The sequence below is a fragment of the Calidris pugnax genome, unplaced genomic scaffold (genome assembly GCF_001431845.1).
Source record: "Calidris pugnax isolate Ruff unplaced genomic scaffold, ASM143184v1 scaffold14, whole genome shotgun sequence".
Lineage (NCBI taxonomy): Eukaryota > Metazoa > Chordata > Aves > Charadriiformes > Scolopacidae > Calidris > Calidris pugnax.
In genome coordinates this window covers 9,286,096-9,304,051 of record NW_015090793.1, presented here as the reverse complement: position 1 = coordinate 9,304,051, position 17,956 = coordinate 9,286,096, and the positions used below count along the sequence as shown (strand labels likewise).

Here is a 17,956-nt window from a genome sequence, read left to right as displayed (position 1 = left end):
TCTGACCTTTCCCAAGAACATCTCACACGCATACCTTTAAGGAGGATCTAATTTAAAATGAAACTGTGTTTTTGCTTATATCTAAACCAGCCTTTTTTGTTCGTTACATAACATCAGTCCCTGGGCTGTAAGGAGCGTGGGCAAGAGCAGTATCTAAATACAGCACAACTTCCAGCTTCAACTTGCTGCCTGCCTCACATCCTACACGATGCCCTCACCCAAGAATTTTTGTCTTGGACACAACTCCAGTATGTTTGTTTTCAGAACAACTGGGATAAAAAGGAGGAAGAAACATCCAAGGATACATATTTGCAGATCTATACAGACAGAAGGTGAGTAAGATAGAACAGCTTACCTTTTTAAGGAACTCCCGGATCTTCTCTGTATCTTTAGCAGCATAGATGTGCCACAGAGCTCCAGGTTTTTCTCGGCCTTCAGTGAAACGCTTAATTGTCAATTCATCAGAATCACCATCTTGTATGGTTTTAAGCACTTCTGTTGAGATCAAACATGAGCAGTTACACTGAAGGGCCTTCCCTCCAACCACAGAAATAACCCCCCCAGGACTCGAGAAACACTTTACCTTCTTCTTGATTGGCCTGGCCTTTGGGGATACCCACATAAACCATAACATTAGCTGCATCAGACACGTCTAGATGGAGGTTTGTTGTGCCATATTTTCTATCTTCTGGTGTTATTAAGCCTGGAACAAAAAAAATTGCAGGTACATTAGTAAGACAAAAAGAAAGCTTATGCCACTCTGGGCAGCACTATCTGCATGAAGAACAGAAAACTTTTACTATTATCAGCAAATTATTGCAGTACAGCAATATATTTTATATCCAGGACTTTGCCCCCATCTTCTTTGTGTCTTCCCAAGTGATTAGTTCCAGGCTGACACATTGATCTGTATCCATACCCAGCCTGTATGATATGTAAAAATGCTGTTTAAGTCCTGCTAAAAGGGGGTTTCTATAGCAGTTTAGAATAAAGTTCTCAGAAAGAGTCTCTTGTTCCCACTAAAAATAGAGCTGCTTCAGTACTTACTAACTACAATCTCTTTGCTGGCCATGATCCACTTAAAATTCTAAATGCCTTTTGAATGACAGCAGATGAACTAGCCATACATGGAACTGTTCAAGCAGAGATTAAAAGCTAAATGATACAGCCCAAAAAAGAGAAGTAACAAAAAGTGTTAGAGCCAGAAGTAGCAAAACAACAAATACATGCAGCCAGCTACGGGAAAGGGAGGCTGTGTATGCACACGTACAGCAAGCTGATTGGAAGACTAGGAATAAGTATTACTGGCTTGAGCTCATCTGTAGAAGAAAAAAACCCCACTATCTCAACATCATAAAACACTCTGGACACCACTAGCACCTATAAATGAGCCAAATGAGCTGGAGCACTTCGCCTGTGAAGACAGGCTGAGAGTGTTAGGGTTGTTCAGCCTGGAGAAGAGAAGGCTCTGGGGAGACCTTGTAACAGTATTCCAATACCTAAAGGGGGCCTGCAGAAGAGATGGGAGGGACTTTGTCAGGGAATGTAGTGATAGGAAGAGGGATAATGGTTTTAAACTGAAAGAGGGGAGATTTAGATTAGATGTCAGGAAGAAATTCTTTCCTGTGAGGGTGGTGAGACACTGGAACAGGTTGCCCAGGGAAGCTGTGGATGCCCCATCCCTGGAAGTGTTCAAGACCAGGCTGGATGGGGCTTTGAGCAACCTGGTCCCAGGGCAGGGGGCCTGGAAGTAGATGATCTTTAAGGTCCCTTCCAACTCAAACCATTCTATGATTCTAATTTAAGTTTTTAGATCAACGGGATTATCGAGTTGTCTACAACAGCAGACATTCATTTAATTCACAGTAATTTTTAATTTGAACGTGTGGACACTGTGACCTTTAGAGTGAAAAATCCCTTACCATATGCATTGTACATCTTAGGGCCCAAATCTGGTCGTACAAAGTAGTTGGGAAGTCGAGAGGCGAGGTTGAGCTTGCCGCCTCTCCTAGTGTATTCAGGCAACGGAATATTTTTCATCAAATCATCAAACCTAAAGTAATAGAGCACAATTTCATGTTAGGAACTGATTAAAAAAGCACACTAAAATAGACTGCAACAAAAGCTTCCTCCTCCAGTCAAGGAACTGTACTCCTGTCCCCAGGGAGCTTCCTGGACACCATGAAAAAGAACAAAACAAGACATAGGAATATAGCAGATAAATTTTTAACTGCTCTGGAGCAATGCTGTTGTCTTGTGCAATCATCTGAACTAGTATCAAACAGAGTAAGTCAGAATACTTAAATAGGTTTGGCAAAAAAAGTAGCCTTCAACTGAACTTTTCAAAATGATTCAGGCTTTTAGGAAGCTTCCAAAGCCTAACCAATCGTTAGCAGTTTTAGGTACTCGCTTCACTTGGCAATAAATACAACGAACTACATAAACTTTTATCATAAAACTTGTTTAGTGTTTCCAGCTATGTCAGGCCTTTCTGGGAAACAAAATGGTTCACATGTGACCAACTGCTTCTTGAAGCTGAAGCAGGTGTCAAAACATAATTGTATTTCTACATTCCATTATTTTGGGGTGTACCACACAAATGAACAGTTTCTTTGTAACTTCATACCGAGAAGGCATCATATCTCTGAAGTCTTCTCCTGGAGGCCAGTCTTTAAGCTTCAACACCATTGGCTCCCCTTCTTCTGTTCTCAGGCGACCTATTGTCAAATATCAACAACTCTTCAGTTTTCAACAGCTGTACAATTCAAAGCCCAAAGAATCAAGACAAAAGAAATCCTTATATGAGTTTAAAAAAATGTTTGTTTCACAACTATTCATGTAGAATCAGAGACAGGCAGTTTACCTGACACCACAGTCTGGTACTACTGCTGTGACAAACATGTTATGACAGCGGGGAGTTTTCAAACTCGACAAGTAGCTAGAGTTTAGCTCAGGCATCTGTTTTGTGATTGAGACAGAGTAGCTTATGATAAAGCCAACCTTTTCAAAGATTGAGTATCAGAAGAGAAAGGTGTGAGCGAGCCTTCCAGCTCCCACTCTTCTTGCCCCAAGTACCAAATTCCACAAGTTTACATCACACAAACAGATTAAGTAGAAGCCCAGATGCCACGGCAAGTATTTATTCTTCTGTTTTCACCTATAGGTACAAACTTTTTTCAATGACAAACCTCATGCTCACCCCCCCAAACCCATTTTTATACAGAATAACTTTGATTCCTAAGCAGCAAAAGGCACCTGCAAGTTAAAACAGCAAAATCCAATTACCAATTACCCTACACATGCCCTTTTATGTTTCACTCCACTGGGCAAAACCTGTCAGGTGAACCTATATGCTAGGAAGATCCCCAGCTTTCTCACAATACTTCCCCAAAGGACTAAAAGGCAGCCAAACACGTTCCTGAAGAGACACTGTTCAGGATGAGAAGAAAGCCTGGAACGTCTTTTACACTGCTTCAGGCTGCTTAAGAATGGCAAATCTTTGCTAGGGCAAGATTATTGCTGGTGAATATTTTACCTATTGCAACAAAAATTCACACTACTTACTGGAAATATCTTCAAATCCATCCCAGAAGTCCCCTACAGTAGCTCCAGTGATGATTTCATTGGTCCTGCAGTTAACCAGATCTACTTCCTGTTGGCCAAATTCCTTCCTGAAAGACTCCGGTCTCCAGAGGTCTGCATTTAGTTTGTGATGCACGCCTGACACCATTACAGGCTACAAAGAAGAACACATTCTGAAGAATTATTGAACACCAAAAATTCTTAATCCCATCCATAATAGGGTAATGTATAACATGTACTGGCTTTTTGAACACAGGCACTTTGTGAACATCAGAATTCCCAGAAGAAATGCTCAGCCTGCCTCGGCAAAATTATGCCGTGCATTTGGTCGTTCTTTATTTCAAGCTACGAGGTGGTGCTCAGTACATTTTCTGAAGGTTTAGTGTCACCTGCACTTCAACTAAAGGGCAAAGCATGTGAAGTGAAAATGGAAAAAGCAAAAACCAAATACCTGTCCCTGCTTCCAGCACTCCCTGAAGACATTCCAATTACTTTCATTGTTGGGATCTTGAAGACATAGCAAGCGGTTATCACATAACCAGTAGTGAGGCGTATCAAAGCCCATTATCGTAGGCTTTATAGTCAGTCCTTGAGGTTTCTTAGGCAAGTCTGTAACGGTTCTGTTTTGCACCAGGGAAGCAAAAATGTCATCAAGGATTTTGGGTGTACTCTTGAGCCCGTTGTCTGTCTGGTTTTTTTTATTTTTAAAAAAAAAAAGGGGGGAAGAACAAAACCATAAGTTGGTGCACTTGTCTGTTGCCTTGTCCCACAGACTTCACAGATGACATTTGCCACTTTCAAAAATTTTCCCCTGAGCTCACAATTATGCAGATAAACAAAAATCCGCAGAACTTTGCTGTCTAGAAACTCACACTCATTAAATGTCAATGCCATTTCTGACACTGTCTACAGCATTCTGGCATAAGAAGTTCTGCTCCCATTTACCTTTCAGCAATGCTGCAGAAAATCATGAAATACAGCACAGAACTTTTATATCAAAGAACAAATGCAATTTCATCAAGGAACTCTCAAGGTCAACATTTTACTCCATTTTAAAGCCCTATCTGTAGAAGCAAATAAAGCTTCGGAACACCTGAAGTGAACCAGTTTGCAAATGAGCTATGAGAAAGATGCTCACCCACAACAATGTTTTTCCTTCCACCTGTAAGTTCATTGATACTTCTTTTCTGAGTCTAATGGACATGTCAATCCATGCACCTGCCAGACCTCACCTAAGTAAATTAATCTGCTCTACTGCTTGATTCCCAACCCCTCACCAAGCAAGACTTGCTGATAGCACCACTAAGCTACTACTCTAGAAAGCATTTAACTGGAGCACTGCAACACAGACACTGAATTAACTCCTTTCTCCCAAATGAAGACAGAGTTTTACCCACTGTGACAAATATCTGTGGTATGTATTCACGGGTTTAGAACAGCAGTCTAAGCCTGGTATCAAACCTGTAAAACAAAATTTTTCATATACCTTTCCTCCAGAAGAGTTCAACAGATTCCGCAAGAAGCCCGTGTTGTTGTTGCTCACAGGCGTTAGTATCGCACTGTTGAAGGTCTGCAGGGCCGCAGCAGGCTTAGCCAGAGCAGGGAGTGTCTGAAGAGGTTTACTTTCATTCTTTGAAGTAGGTACGAGGAGTTTCTCTGAAACGAAGAAAAGAACACACCCGAGAACAAAGCTAGGATTAATTCTCTGAACTGTGAGAAGCACATGCTTTGGATTTGTTTTTCAGACAGCAAAATACTTCTATACGCATACACATACGTACATATATAAAAAAAATTCCTCTAAATACATGCAAATGAAATACTCCTTTCACTTAACTTTCTTCAGTAGTTCAAAGTTTTTAGAATCACACATTCTAAAATACATACATTCTCAAATTGAAATTTTCAAGAATACTTCCATCAACAGGTTATTAAACCAGGTTTCAAAAAAGAATACACTAACCCTCCCAGATTTTACTCCAAGTAATTGCCATGAATCAGTTTTGCAGTACAGGCACTGAACACCCATCCCAGCAAGCAGGTTACACCATTCCAAACACAAGATATTGCTGGGTTTGATCTGTATTTTTCTGACAAACAGCCACAAAGGGTTTACTCTTCACTGGTTTTACCCATACCTTTGTTTTCTTTATTCACATTTCCACTTGTTAAATTTGATAACCAACTCAATGAAGGAGAAGTATTTACTGAAGCAGTTTGTTTACTTCCAATTGCTGACTTCAGAGGATCATGTGTAGTGACTTGAGGGCTCAGGACAAAACTGTTGTGTTGAAGGCTGGTCCTCTCTCCAGGTACAAAATTCTGAAAAAAACAAAGTGAGAGCTTGGTTAGACACAAACACACTCTATTGAGAAAGGGGAAGCAAGCAATAACATGTCCAAATTAATTCTTTTACCAAAAAAATAGTGTGGGCCTTCAAAAAAAATATCTGATCTCCACAAGAGGTCAGCATTGCATCTTAGGATCAGCCAGAGACAAAGATCCAGCAGGGTTGGGGTTCTCCTGACCTCAAGAGCAGGGAACAGAGTCCCCTCAAGACAAGCACAGGAAAACAGCATTTCCCAGATGCATTTTCTGGGACTGCTTTGGGAGCAAAATGCAGTTTTACCAGCAGCGCTTTCACAATTCTAGTGATAGGTGATGTGCAGGCCAGGGCTAAGTTGGAGGCCTGGTTCAGTAGATTAAAAGAAATACATAGTGCTCCTAAATTTATCTTCAGAAGGTGGCAAAAGCCCACTCACCTGCCAGGTCTAAATCCACCTGCACACGAGTGCAGCACAAGCCTGGCCAGCAAAATCCAAGCACAGGACCCACTGTACATGTCCTGTGCAGTTAATTTACCAGCTCATGTGGAGATTCTCAGTAACAGACTAACCAGAACTACTGCTTTGGCTTGGGATTCCTGCATGACTGGCTGAATTTCTTCTCTCTGCTCAAATACTTTCCAGTCAATAAGTTATTCTGCACCTGTGTCTGCCTACGGCTACGCTCCTTATTTCCTCTCTTAATGACTTCTGATGCTTGGTAAGGTTTCCAGACATGACATAACATAAAATGCTTCAAACTTTAAGAAGCTTATCCTCACACCACCAGTGCAGTACCTGATTTTACAGAAAGAAAGGCATAGATAAATTTCAATGCAGTTATTTGTCTAGAGTCACCGAAAACATCTCACCGAAGACTGAAGCTAAGTCAGTCATAGGCCGACTTCCGAATCGCATAACCATCTTCCTCTCTTTCAACACTTGACAATATTTTTTTGTCTCTTTTACTGATTACCAACACCAAAATCAAGATCAGCCTGCTTCTTACACTTAAGATAATACATTCATTCTCAAAATAAGTTTACAAATAAGCATTCAACAAAATTTAAATCACTTCACACAGCTGTTTTCTTGCAAAATGCTGCAGAAGCATTAACTTGTGCTCTGTTTTCAAAAGCAAAAAAACCTACTACAACCATTTGCAAAAAAAATATGGTGGGGTTTTGTTTGTTGGGTTTTTGTTGTTGTTTGTTTTGTGTTGTTTGTTTTTTTTTAATACAACAAGCAGCAAACTTTCTACCAGGATTCTCAGATAGATCAGTGCTTCTCCATATTGCTCCAACCCGCACAATTTTATTCATGTTTAGTTTTTTTTAATTCCAGCACTCTTCCACCCTAATTATTGCTTTAGATGCTACACATATTACACCTCCAGGACCCAAGGGATAGCCTACATTCCACAATCATTCCCACTAGTCTGTTCTTAAGACTCTTCTCTTAAGGGTTGTCTCAATCTAATCCTATTTTTGCTCTAAAAAATCCTCACTGAGCATTTCTCAAGGATAGGTCATCTACTGAAGCACCAGCATGTCAAAGGGACACAATATTTTCCTCAAAACTTAAAAAAGAACTGAAATAGGAAGATGAATACTGAATACAAGCTTTGAACAAAAACCTATGTGGTGGAGTTATCAGTAGTGGCCAGGATTGACAGACCTACAAAGTCAATTAACATTGGCTTCAAATATGAGTAGCATACTGAGACAAATCTATAATACACAGACATAGCACAGACAGCAGCAATACCTGTTTTGAATCTTCCTTTAGAGTTGGCTTTGACAGTGCCTTGAACTGCTTATTTGCACAGGGACAATTTGCCTTTATTCCCCATTTTGTTCTTACGGAGTGAACAATATCACCAACATCATAGAGAGCTGAAGAAAAAGAGTAAGGTCACATGTAATTAGAACAACCAGCATTCAATAAGACTTTTTAAGAAATTACATATGCCATGCAGGTAAACAATAGTACACAAACACAGGTCATCATTAAAAAAGTTTTGTTACTTCTTTGTAAAAGTCAAAGATAATAAAATAGTATTAAGTGCACAAATCTGTTCTTTGGACAATTAATACTAAGCTTTTAATAACTTCATTACTAAAAGAAAACCAACCCTCAACTAGGTACAATATCAACAGCATAAAAAAGACAGCAGAAGCCTACATAGCACTTTTTTTATCGCAATCAAATATTTAAAATACCTTTTCCAGGAATTATTTGTGTAGGCATTAGATTCTCTGGCTCATGTACCTGCCCCTTCACACATTTAAACCAGGAGAAAGTATCCGAATCATCATCTGTAAACAAAAACATGAAATTGTTTTATTAGTGCATCTTCATCCTCCTGTGGAAAGCTACGTATGTTACTATTATTGATATACCAAACCACAGGTCTATAACAAGTTCCTTTTGTTGGGAAAGCTTATTTTCTTGTTTAAGGTTGTTATTGACTTCCAGCTTTAAAATACAGGATTTCTTGCCCTTCTCCCAGCTTTGTTTCAAGTCGAAATATGGATTCTCACCTTCATGTAAGCTTTTTTTCTTCATTCTGTAACAATCCACACACACCCCGAAGCCACACTTAGAGCAGACCCAATGAAGGTTGAAGATCGTGGTGTCACAGACGTCACACATTTCTCGAACTCCACGAACTGCCCGCTTCCAGGCTACCTGTCCTGGGGTAATTGACAGATTGCTCAGTTCAAACAAAGCAAGATACCTACAGGTTAAACGTAGCTACATTAAAATACTTTAGTCATATAATACTCAGACTTGGTTTTGTATTGGAACTCCAAAATAAAGTCTTTGCTGTTACAGACTCTGAAAAGTAGGTCCAGAACAGCATCTAAGCAATAAAGATTATTTTGCTTGCTCCTGTGCAGCACCAGCTACATCTCTCACTCCTAACATGTATTTGCCCAAGAGAATGTCAGATATGTGCATGTTAACTTAAGTGGAAATTCCACAGCTACCCTAGAAAAAACCCAAAGTTATTACTAGCAAGATAAGCTCATGTCTAGCTTGCCACAGCCAGCTTGTCCTTCTTCTCTATTCAATAGTAGTTCTCATCAATTCAGTAGGTTTTTTGTATGTTTACAGGTGTGTATCAGACCATCTCAGAATGGTGAGCTGTTCTTCTCTCAAGAGCTGGCCACTGCTGTTCGTGTTTCTTATGTACCCATTATATTCCACCTTTTCTCACACCAAGCCACTTTAGCTCATCCAAAACATCCTGAACATTGACAGTGTCTTCCAAAAAATTCAAGTCCTTCCAGGGCTGCATTAGGTACAGGTTATTTCAGACTGATCTTCATTTCATTATGTCACCAACTTAAAAAAATTAGACTAGACAAAAAGCACAGATCTGCCACCTCCTACCTCCTTCCACACTTGTAACTTCTCTGAAACTTTTCTACCCACAACATTTCTTGATTTTAAAAGTAATGAGAGACCATGTCCTAACGTATGCTAAAAAAACCCACACCAGGATCCAACCATCTGTTGCTTTTCTTCTGTATAATGCCCATTAACTATGTATGGAACAAAACTAGAATAGCTTGGCACAATTTGTTCTTAAGTAGGAGGTAAAAATTGTTTGACTACTTGCTTCAAAATTCTTCTAGGAGACAGAGGTCTAAATGTCACCAGTTCCATTCTTCTCTACCTTTTAAAATCATTCACTATATTTACCGCTTTCTAGGCCAATCCTCCAATTCCTCCAAAACAGAACAAAGGGTTGTTTTTTTTTTGTCATCTGTTGCTTGCCATTTCATATTTCAGTTTCCTGATTTTGTACTTTTCTACTCCTCCTATTCTTTTCCTTCCTCTCCATAGTCTGACCCTGTCTCCTTTTTCTGTAGGTCTCCTTTTGGCACTCCATGCCCAAGGAGCATTGTGACCTAGCAACCTGTTTTTTCTACACTAGTCAATCTTTTACTACACAGAGATAATTTCACTTGTGCTTTTGTACGTATTCTTTAAAGAAATCTCTTTAAGGAAGCTCTCCCTAATAATTTTCTCCCTCACACTTGTTTGTCTTGTGGCTGTACCTACTAGAACCCAGTAATACACTGGTAAGAGAGAGAAGGGCTGACCCTGAGACATACTGTGGAGTCCAAAAATATTCAAGCATAAATAAGCCCCTAAAAAGTAGTACTTGAGCAAAGTATTTTAACATTTTAGAGAAAGTCAGCTTGACAGAACCAGAATTTTTATGGAAAGGGACCATTTCAACTAACTTTGTCAAGAGAAGTTTTCCATAACTTTAAATGGGAGTGGTAGGAAAATCGTTTTCCTATGCCAGCCGAGTGCTCACACTTTCACTGAACTGTTCAAAGAATGAGTATCTAGACTGTAAATTACTTCTTTCCTACCCAGGGCATTAAAAAAAAAACCAACTGTATTATTTTAATGAAATGCAGTTCTCTTACTCTCACCAGTCAGGGCACTAAGCAATTCATGACATTTTGCTCCTTTCAAACCAACTCCACAACTCAAATGTATCTTTTACTCTGCTACTAAGAAACACCACACCTCCCCTTTGTTTCATTTATTCCACCCCAAATTTCATCCTTCTCAAAGTGTTTCAATATTCCATTCTGCACCTCTCACTCCGGTTATTGATACTTCAGCTCCACAGCGCTGAATAGGTTCCAGTTTAAGCAAAGAGCAGAGCTTGCAGATCCCCAGAAGTACAGGGTAAGACCCCATAGCAAACGTTTCTGAAATTGCTCAAGGCTTCCCCCCCTTCTGAAGGGCATTCAAGCCTACTCAGGTTTTTTTTTTCTTCTATTCAAAACCTTGGAGTGAGTGGTAAACTGATATAATCTTTATATAATGTCAATACGACCCAAGTGAAAAAGACGTTGGGTGCAGCCTTCTAAACTGTACTGCATCTCAGTTGTAGATATAATCCAAAAAGCAAACAGTTTTAAGAATCATTCTACTGTCAGAACTGATTATGCAAGATTATAACTTTTCCTATCTGTTTGCTTGTGTTTGCTATAGAAAGGTTCTGATGTGGCCAAAACGCAGTGTTCAAGGATGCAAGGCTTGTCCTGTCTGCACAGTCAGTCTCCAGTCTGCTCCCAGCAGGGCTGTACATACAATCACTTCAGGTGAAGGAAAAGAGGTTTCTTTACTGACTTGACAGGCAGCATTAGGTCCATTATGCAAGAACAACAAAATAGGACCAAAGCAATCTACCAGAACCTGTGCAGTCAAAACGAAAGCTGTGTTTCATTTACATGCTAAGAATAGACTGTAAGCTGCCTGCTGGTTTGTTTATTTAATTTTTTTTTTTACACTGTTTCATAACACAATTATACTCTCTGTAACAGGAAAAGTAATTCGATAAATTGAGAAAAGTCTTTGACATAAGGAAGGATAGAATTACTTTTCCCTTTCCCCCTGCCTGTGAGCAGAGCTGTTGAGACTAGTTCACATTCGACCGTAACCATTACCTCTCTTGGAGAAGAGGGAGACACTGAAGTCTTACAGGACATTTCCAAATGCACACAATATATTTGCATACAGGTCAGAAGCCTGAAGTTTCACATAAAGCTATTAAAATACAGATTATTTTAATACAAATTGATCTTACTGTGTGGTTCAATCGTAGACATAACTTCCTTTTCAGATATCACTAGCTGACAAAAGTGATCTCCAATGTTGGCTAGAATATATTTCGCTGTGTCGAGATCTAGACCCACAACATTTTTTGATAAAGGTAGCCATAAGCTAATAGCCTCAGGGTCATATTTATTTGGAGTTAAGAAGCCTTCCTCACGCAGTATTCCATGCTTATTAAACTGCAACCTGTGGAAAGAGGTGGGGGAAGGAGAAAAACCCATCATCTCAAATATTTTATTAATTCACATTCATTCCAGTGAATCAATGCCTGAACTATAAACATGGATACTGTATGTCAATGAGTTGAACACTTAATGGTTGCAACAGACCTAGGTAAACATACTTGTCATTAGCATTAAGCATGCTTAATGTACTGCTTGTTTAGAAAGACTCAAAACATCAGTTTTTCTGTGGTAAGGTAGATTTCCTAACTCAAGATTTTTTTTATTCACACAAAACCAAATACAGTTAACATAATTTTTTAAATGCATTGGCATTAAGAATCACATCTAGAGGAGGTAACAGTAAGAATCTAATCTAGAACCATGTACAGCTCACAAGAGACATTAGAACACCTTAAAATATATTGTATTTCAGTAACAATTTATTTGAAAGTAGCTGTCAAAAAATAATCCAGCAAAATTTGAGTAAAATATTCTTGAGCGATTCTGAGTAGGTGGAAAGAATGAGATCTGCAATAGTTAATTAAAAAACATCACGAGTTCTGCTCATGTTTTCAGGAACTTTTTTACTTAATGTTGTAAAGGGAAGTTGACTTCTGATGACAACATGTGCTCACGAGAGTGTTAAGTGTGGCAAGAAAACACATGCTGGCAATTGATATCACCAGACAAATGCCATCTTCAGACTTGGCAGATTTCACATTCAATAAAAAGATACAGTTCCATCAGCTTCAAGTTCTAAACTGAAAGATTCAACTGCTTTGAACTGCACTGCCAGTCTGGATTTTTACCCTGGGAAGATGAATTAGCATAGTCTGTTACTCTGATCTCACATGTTTTTGAACATTTCAATTAACATCAGATTATTCCAAGATTTAATCTCAGATTAGAGATTTTTACTATAGTAAACAACAGATTAGTAATACATCTCAATTTTTTCTTTAAACCTTTAGCTACAAAGGGTTCAAGGGGCATGGTACTGCAGTGGAAAAACAGACCTTAAGAAATAAATAAGAGTGGAGAAGTATTTTTTTTCTCCATGATCTTTGTAACCTTTCTGCTTTCCATTCTTCAGAAGGTCTTCAGGCCTATAGCTTTTTATTTTACCTAGAGACTCAAAAGAACATCATTCCTCTGAAAACCAAAAGAAAAACTGAGAATAAGCAAGCTTCCCATCTTCCTCATATTTTTGCTTTTCCTCTCTAGTATCACAAGTGTTACCTTCTTCCCATAAAACATAGTCCATGCTGCAAAGCTTAAATAGATGTTGGGGGAAGTAAAAAGAAGCATGCAACAACACCTGGACATGAGATCAAGTAGTTCATGGAAAAATGTACAGAACTTGAAAACAAAGGAAAGGACATGTTAAAAACCAGCCATACACTGCAGTTTGACAACATCCACCTTGGGCTTATAGACAGGCTTTAAGTCACAGATTAACACCATTCTTGAAAGGGTTCCTCATGGTGTCTTAAGAGCTGAAGAGACAAAACATCAGAAGACCTTGACTGTCCAACTCAAGAATCAGGCTCTGGGGGCTGTGAGTAGGGTATAAAGCATCTGAAGCTGTACAACAGGTTTGGAAAAGCAACCACCACTCAACAGTCACCAGATTTTCCTTAAGAATGCCTCACTGACCCTCCCCATCTGCTCTCCTGAAACACAGTGAGCATACTGAGTAATTATTTCTATGGTGAGCTTAAAGAACTGCCACAAAACTCTCAAGTGTAAAGTGAACCAAAGTATGTAAATTATTATTTTACCCATCACTGTTCCAGCTGAAAGCCCCATGCCACTTACTGCAACTTTTCCACAGCTATGGATGCGTGTATAATATTTCATGTGTCCAACCACTAAACTTTAGAAGACCTGCACAGAATCTACCCTCTCATTACTATCTCCAGTACTACTGAGCTGTAGCACTCAAACTAAACTCACATTATCCCACTGGCACTCAGCCCAGAATAGCAAAATGAAGATCATGAAGTCCTGCCAAAAGATTTTCTACTCAAATGAAGCAGTTATAAAATTTCCAAGGGCTAAAAAACCACAGGCAACCTCTCATTAGTTCGGTATATTAGCCTTACAGCTTAACAGCTATACACTGACATCCAGCAGTTTTGAACCAGAGACCTCAATGAGACCACTTTGACCAAAAAGCCTTTTTTTTAATCTGTCCTGGAAGATGAAAATCAATGTTATAGCTAAGAGTGAGCACTCAACAGGCCCCCTTTCAGAAAAGGAAAAAAGGTCTGATGTCCAACTCAGATGTGTGGGGCACATTCACATTTAAAAAACATCAAGGCATAAATAGTCAAAATTCTTACCTTCTGAAGTGAAAGAATCGACAAAAGACAGTGGAGTCTTTTTGATCTTTGTTCTTCCGGTAACTGTCCAAACGGCATTCCCTGCATTTATGCAAGTGAGGTGCAATATTATTGCAGGAACCATCCTGTACAAATGCTTCTCCACTTTGCTGCAGCTTCTTCACTTTAGAAGCATCTGCTAAAATTGACTTGCGAACAATTACTGCAGGGAATAGTGTAGATTAGACAAATTTCAGTTTCTCATATAATGGTGCAAGTAAATGTATTTTAGTAAAAGATCAATGTCAAATTTTCCTGTAAGTTTCACATTACATTGAAGCAAAGTTATGCTAAAATATTTAGAGTTGGCAGAAAATTCTTCTCAGGTCAGAAGAAGCTTTCTCAAGCTATAGTTCCACCAGAATCATAGTCTGTGGACTCAAGTTTAACATTTCCTTTTACTCCCCCACAAAGGAGCACTTTGGAATAGTGTCTGCTTTGAATGCAAGTTCTTCAGCCATCAGGGCTGAAGTTCCTGAGCACCAAGCAGACCAGGCATGAAGTAACCACATTTCACAAGTAATGAAGATGGAAGTACAACCTGGCCATTTCTCAGTCCTGTTTTCCCCCTTCACGATGCAACAATAGCTTCCAGCATCTTTATAACAGATGCCAAACATCTCTCTCCCTCCCATACTGTGGGCGAGGCCTAGCAGGGCACAACAGTGACTGCTTGGCTGGCTGCACTCCCAGGTTAATTATAGAACAGCACATGGTAATCCAAGACCAAGCAACATGAGATTGGAAAGAAAGAGGTGGGTGTGTAGGGAGATTCCCAGAACCCAGGATGATCAGCTGTACCACCTGATGCACAGCACAACACTCAACATCAGGAGTCCAGCTCTTTAAAACAGCTACAGCCTTTCCCGTTCTTCCATGCGGAAAACTTCAAGAGCTCACCAAGGGGAACTGAGCCACAGAAAACTTAGAAACAAGGTCAGTTGTTTTGGGGTTGAGTGGTTCTTGATTTTTGTTTTGTTTTCAGAACAGTTATTAAATTCCCCTCTTGAACAAAAGTTTGTTGAGAACAACTTCCGTCTCTCACCTTGCTTACAAAATTTAGAGCCACTGCTAAAAAATAAAAAGCATTCTCATTACACCATCAGCATTTCCATTCCAGACAGAACCTCATTTTTGTAATCCATTTTGTCATTATGCTCTGGCATATGTTTTGTAACAATTTAGTTCTAGAAATTAATGATTAGTCCTTTTCCTTTATCACAAAAGGACTTTATCAAGTTCATTGCATTCCCCTTGTAAAGGAACCCACAAATGACTCAAATTCCAAATCACTCACACCATTTAAATTACTAATTCTGTGTGTTACAAAGGATCAACTTACATGTAGTTACACAGAAAATACAAGGACCTTCAAATAACAGGAAGTTTTAAAAATACTTACTATTATCCTGGACCTTGGCACTTGCAGTCCAAAAGCTTTCGTTTTCATTTCTGTCATAAAGACCCTCATTCGAATTTCTTCTTATAAAAAATTCCACATCCATAAGTTCATCAATCTTGTTTCCTTTGTGGCTGTTCTGGCTGTTGCAATTGCTTTGTGATTTAACTCCAGACTCAGTAAAAGAGAGAAGATGAGCATCTGAGGTTGAGGGTCTACAATCTAAAGTCCGCTGCAGTTCAAGAGTACTACTGACTCTGGGTATTGCTATGGAAGAGTTAAGGTGTTGACACTGTTTTACAGAAACACACTCCTTTGGAAAGTTTGTTGTGGGCTTGATAAGAGGTTCATTTATATTTTTCAGGTTGGTTCCTTTTTCATTGGCTGAATCAGTCGAAGACAAAGATCTTGAGGTTGTCAAAGAGTTATAGTTACCATTTTGATCATTAGGATTTTGCGTTTGTTCTTTAGGTATAAACCTCACTTTAGGAAAGGGCATCAGTTCTTCCTTCAATGGCTTAATTCCAGTATTAAGACAAGAAGGATGAGTTTCCGGTAAGCTTCGTCTACATGTGCTGAAACACACAACACACAACAATTAGACAAAGAAAACTGTCAAATTGGGGCATCAGCTCCTCTATCTAGTCACATTTAAAGCTTGAAAGAAGACATTTAATCACGTGCTTTGAATCCTGATGTTCCAAGATTTTAAATTTTTTGTGAGGTTAAATAGGTTTCTGGTTTTAAGGGTTTTCTTTTCATTTAGGGTTGGTTTTGATATTTTTTTTTTTTAAGAGTTAGACCAGTAAGTCTGTACACACATGTAGGCACACACAAGTTTAGGTACTGCAGCTACTCCACTACCCTCTCTTACATTTAAACAGTTACTTTCTCATTTTCTTCATGCAACAATTGTATAACCAAATGCATTTCACTTGCGTGTCTGTGTGAGACGATTCTAATACTCAAGGAGCTTCTGGCTGGCACTAGAAGTCTATACTGAAGACAGTAAAACTGCTCACTCACAAAAAGCTCAAAGAGAAAAAAAATAGTATTTTCCACATTTATCTTGCAAGATATATACACAAAACTAAGTGGGGGAAAAACACTATAGCACTTCCTTTAAAGCTAATACACAAAATTTGAGTTTTCCTGTCACACTACTTCTACCATATACTTTCATTTTTGTGACAGAATTGGGAGCAGAAGTACAACATACTAACCTTCAAATTATGCAAGCTAGGATGGAGCTGCAATTTATACTCAGGAAAAGTGTTACATGGTACAATACAGTTCCCATACTTGCTATGGTCAGATAATTGCATAAAACATACCCTTTATTTCAGTCCCCTGATTGCCTTTCCTCCTGTCACAGCTGACACAGAAATTTGAATTTTCAAGACATTTATCTGATTGAAAAATGCCTTCACACAGTAGTGTTTCACAACACTACTTCTAGAGCAAGTTGTATAATGAAAACGCAGTATCGGCTCAGATTTGTTCAAGGAAAGTTTGCAGTGAGAAATTTATTACTAGAAGGTTTCAGACACATTTTCTAGCCTCCTACAGGTAACAAAGAAGTTTTAAGCCACTAGTGTTCAACAGAAATATAATTGTGGACCTATACTTGGTCTGCAAGAAGCTAGTATGCAGGACACCTGCCTGAACACGTTTCTTTTCCTTGAGGGCAGGGGTGAAATGCATGACAAAAAGTAGGCACCACACCTATGTATAACCCATCAGTTTACAGGTGGGTACAATGAAGCAGTAGCATTGGCTCATGATATTGAAGGGCAACTACCTCAAATATAAAATAATATGGCAAAACCAGGCAAATTATGTATCCAGGACAACACTTTTCCATGCAATATTACAGAAGACTAGTTACTACAGTTCTTTACTAATTACTTTACAGTTCTTTAAAAAACAAACCTCTGAGTTTGTTTTGCTAAGAATTGGAGTTATTTTTGGAGGAAAGAAAGTTTGCATAAGCATAATCTTATTCCTTACCCCTGAGGAGTTTCTGCACCAAGATTGGGTGGTGAGTTTGCTGGCAGAGGCAGGCCTTGGTGCCTTTGGTCTTTATTAGCAGGAGTACAACCCAGCAGCGCTTCACCCAACACTGTTGGTACTGACTGCACATGTCCCTGACTGGGAGAAACCTGCAAGGGAGATTTTAATAGTTAGGAGGATAACAGAAATACTGCTTTGCAAGGTTCAGCTTAAAAAGAAAAGGACATTAATGCCCTTCCCATCTTGTTTAATAAAGCTTGTTGAAGACCATTACTCACTCAGTCCGTAAGATGGAAAGACTTCACAATATCCTTTTATACCTTATAGGTTCCATGAAACACTGCTTGTTTAAATTCATTTTCCCCCAATTAACAAAAAATTGTGGGGTTTTGGGAAGGAAGGTATATGAAGAAGGTGGAAAGGAGGATAGAAAGATCT

General features: G+C 39.0%; 1 protein-coding gene across 2 annotated transcripts in view; it reads right to left on the bottom strand.

The window, feature by feature from the left end:
• KDM3A (lysine (K)-specific demethylase 3A) overlaps positions 1-17,956 on the bottom strand; it is a 35,404-nt gene that overhangs the window by 3,316 nt on the left and 14,132 nt on the right. For both annotated transcript variants that reach the window (XM_014966805.1, XM_014966803.1), the window contains 15 exons: positions 17,516-17,667; positions 15,509-16,080; positions 14,068-14,269; positions 11,530-11,744; positions 8,450-8,602; positions 8,129-8,224; positions 7,674-7,801; positions 5,721-5,904; positions 5,069-5,238; positions 4,034-4,270; positions 3,565-3,736; positions 2,627-2,717; positions 1,923-2,053; positions 584-703; positions 356-495 (listed from right to left, as the gene is read on the bottom strand). In XM_014966805.1, coding sequence (XP_014822291.1) covers positions 356-495; positions 584-703; positions 1,923-2,053; positions 2,627-2,717; positions 3,565-3,736; positions 4,034-4,270; positions 5,069-5,238; positions 5,721-5,904; positions 7,674-7,801; positions 8,129-8,224; positions 8,450-8,602; positions 11,530-11,744; positions 14,068-14,269; positions 15,509-16,080; positions 17,516-17,667 — 2,763 coding nt within the window. The remainder of the gene's footprint in view (positions 1-355; positions 496-583; positions 704-1,922; positions 2,054-2,626; positions 2,718-3,564; positions 3,737-4,033; positions 4,271-5,068; positions 5,239-5,720; positions 5,905-7,673; positions 7,802-8,128; positions 8,225-8,449; positions 8,603-11,529; positions 11,745-14,067; positions 14,270-15,508; positions 16,081-17,515; positions 17,668-17,956) is intronic.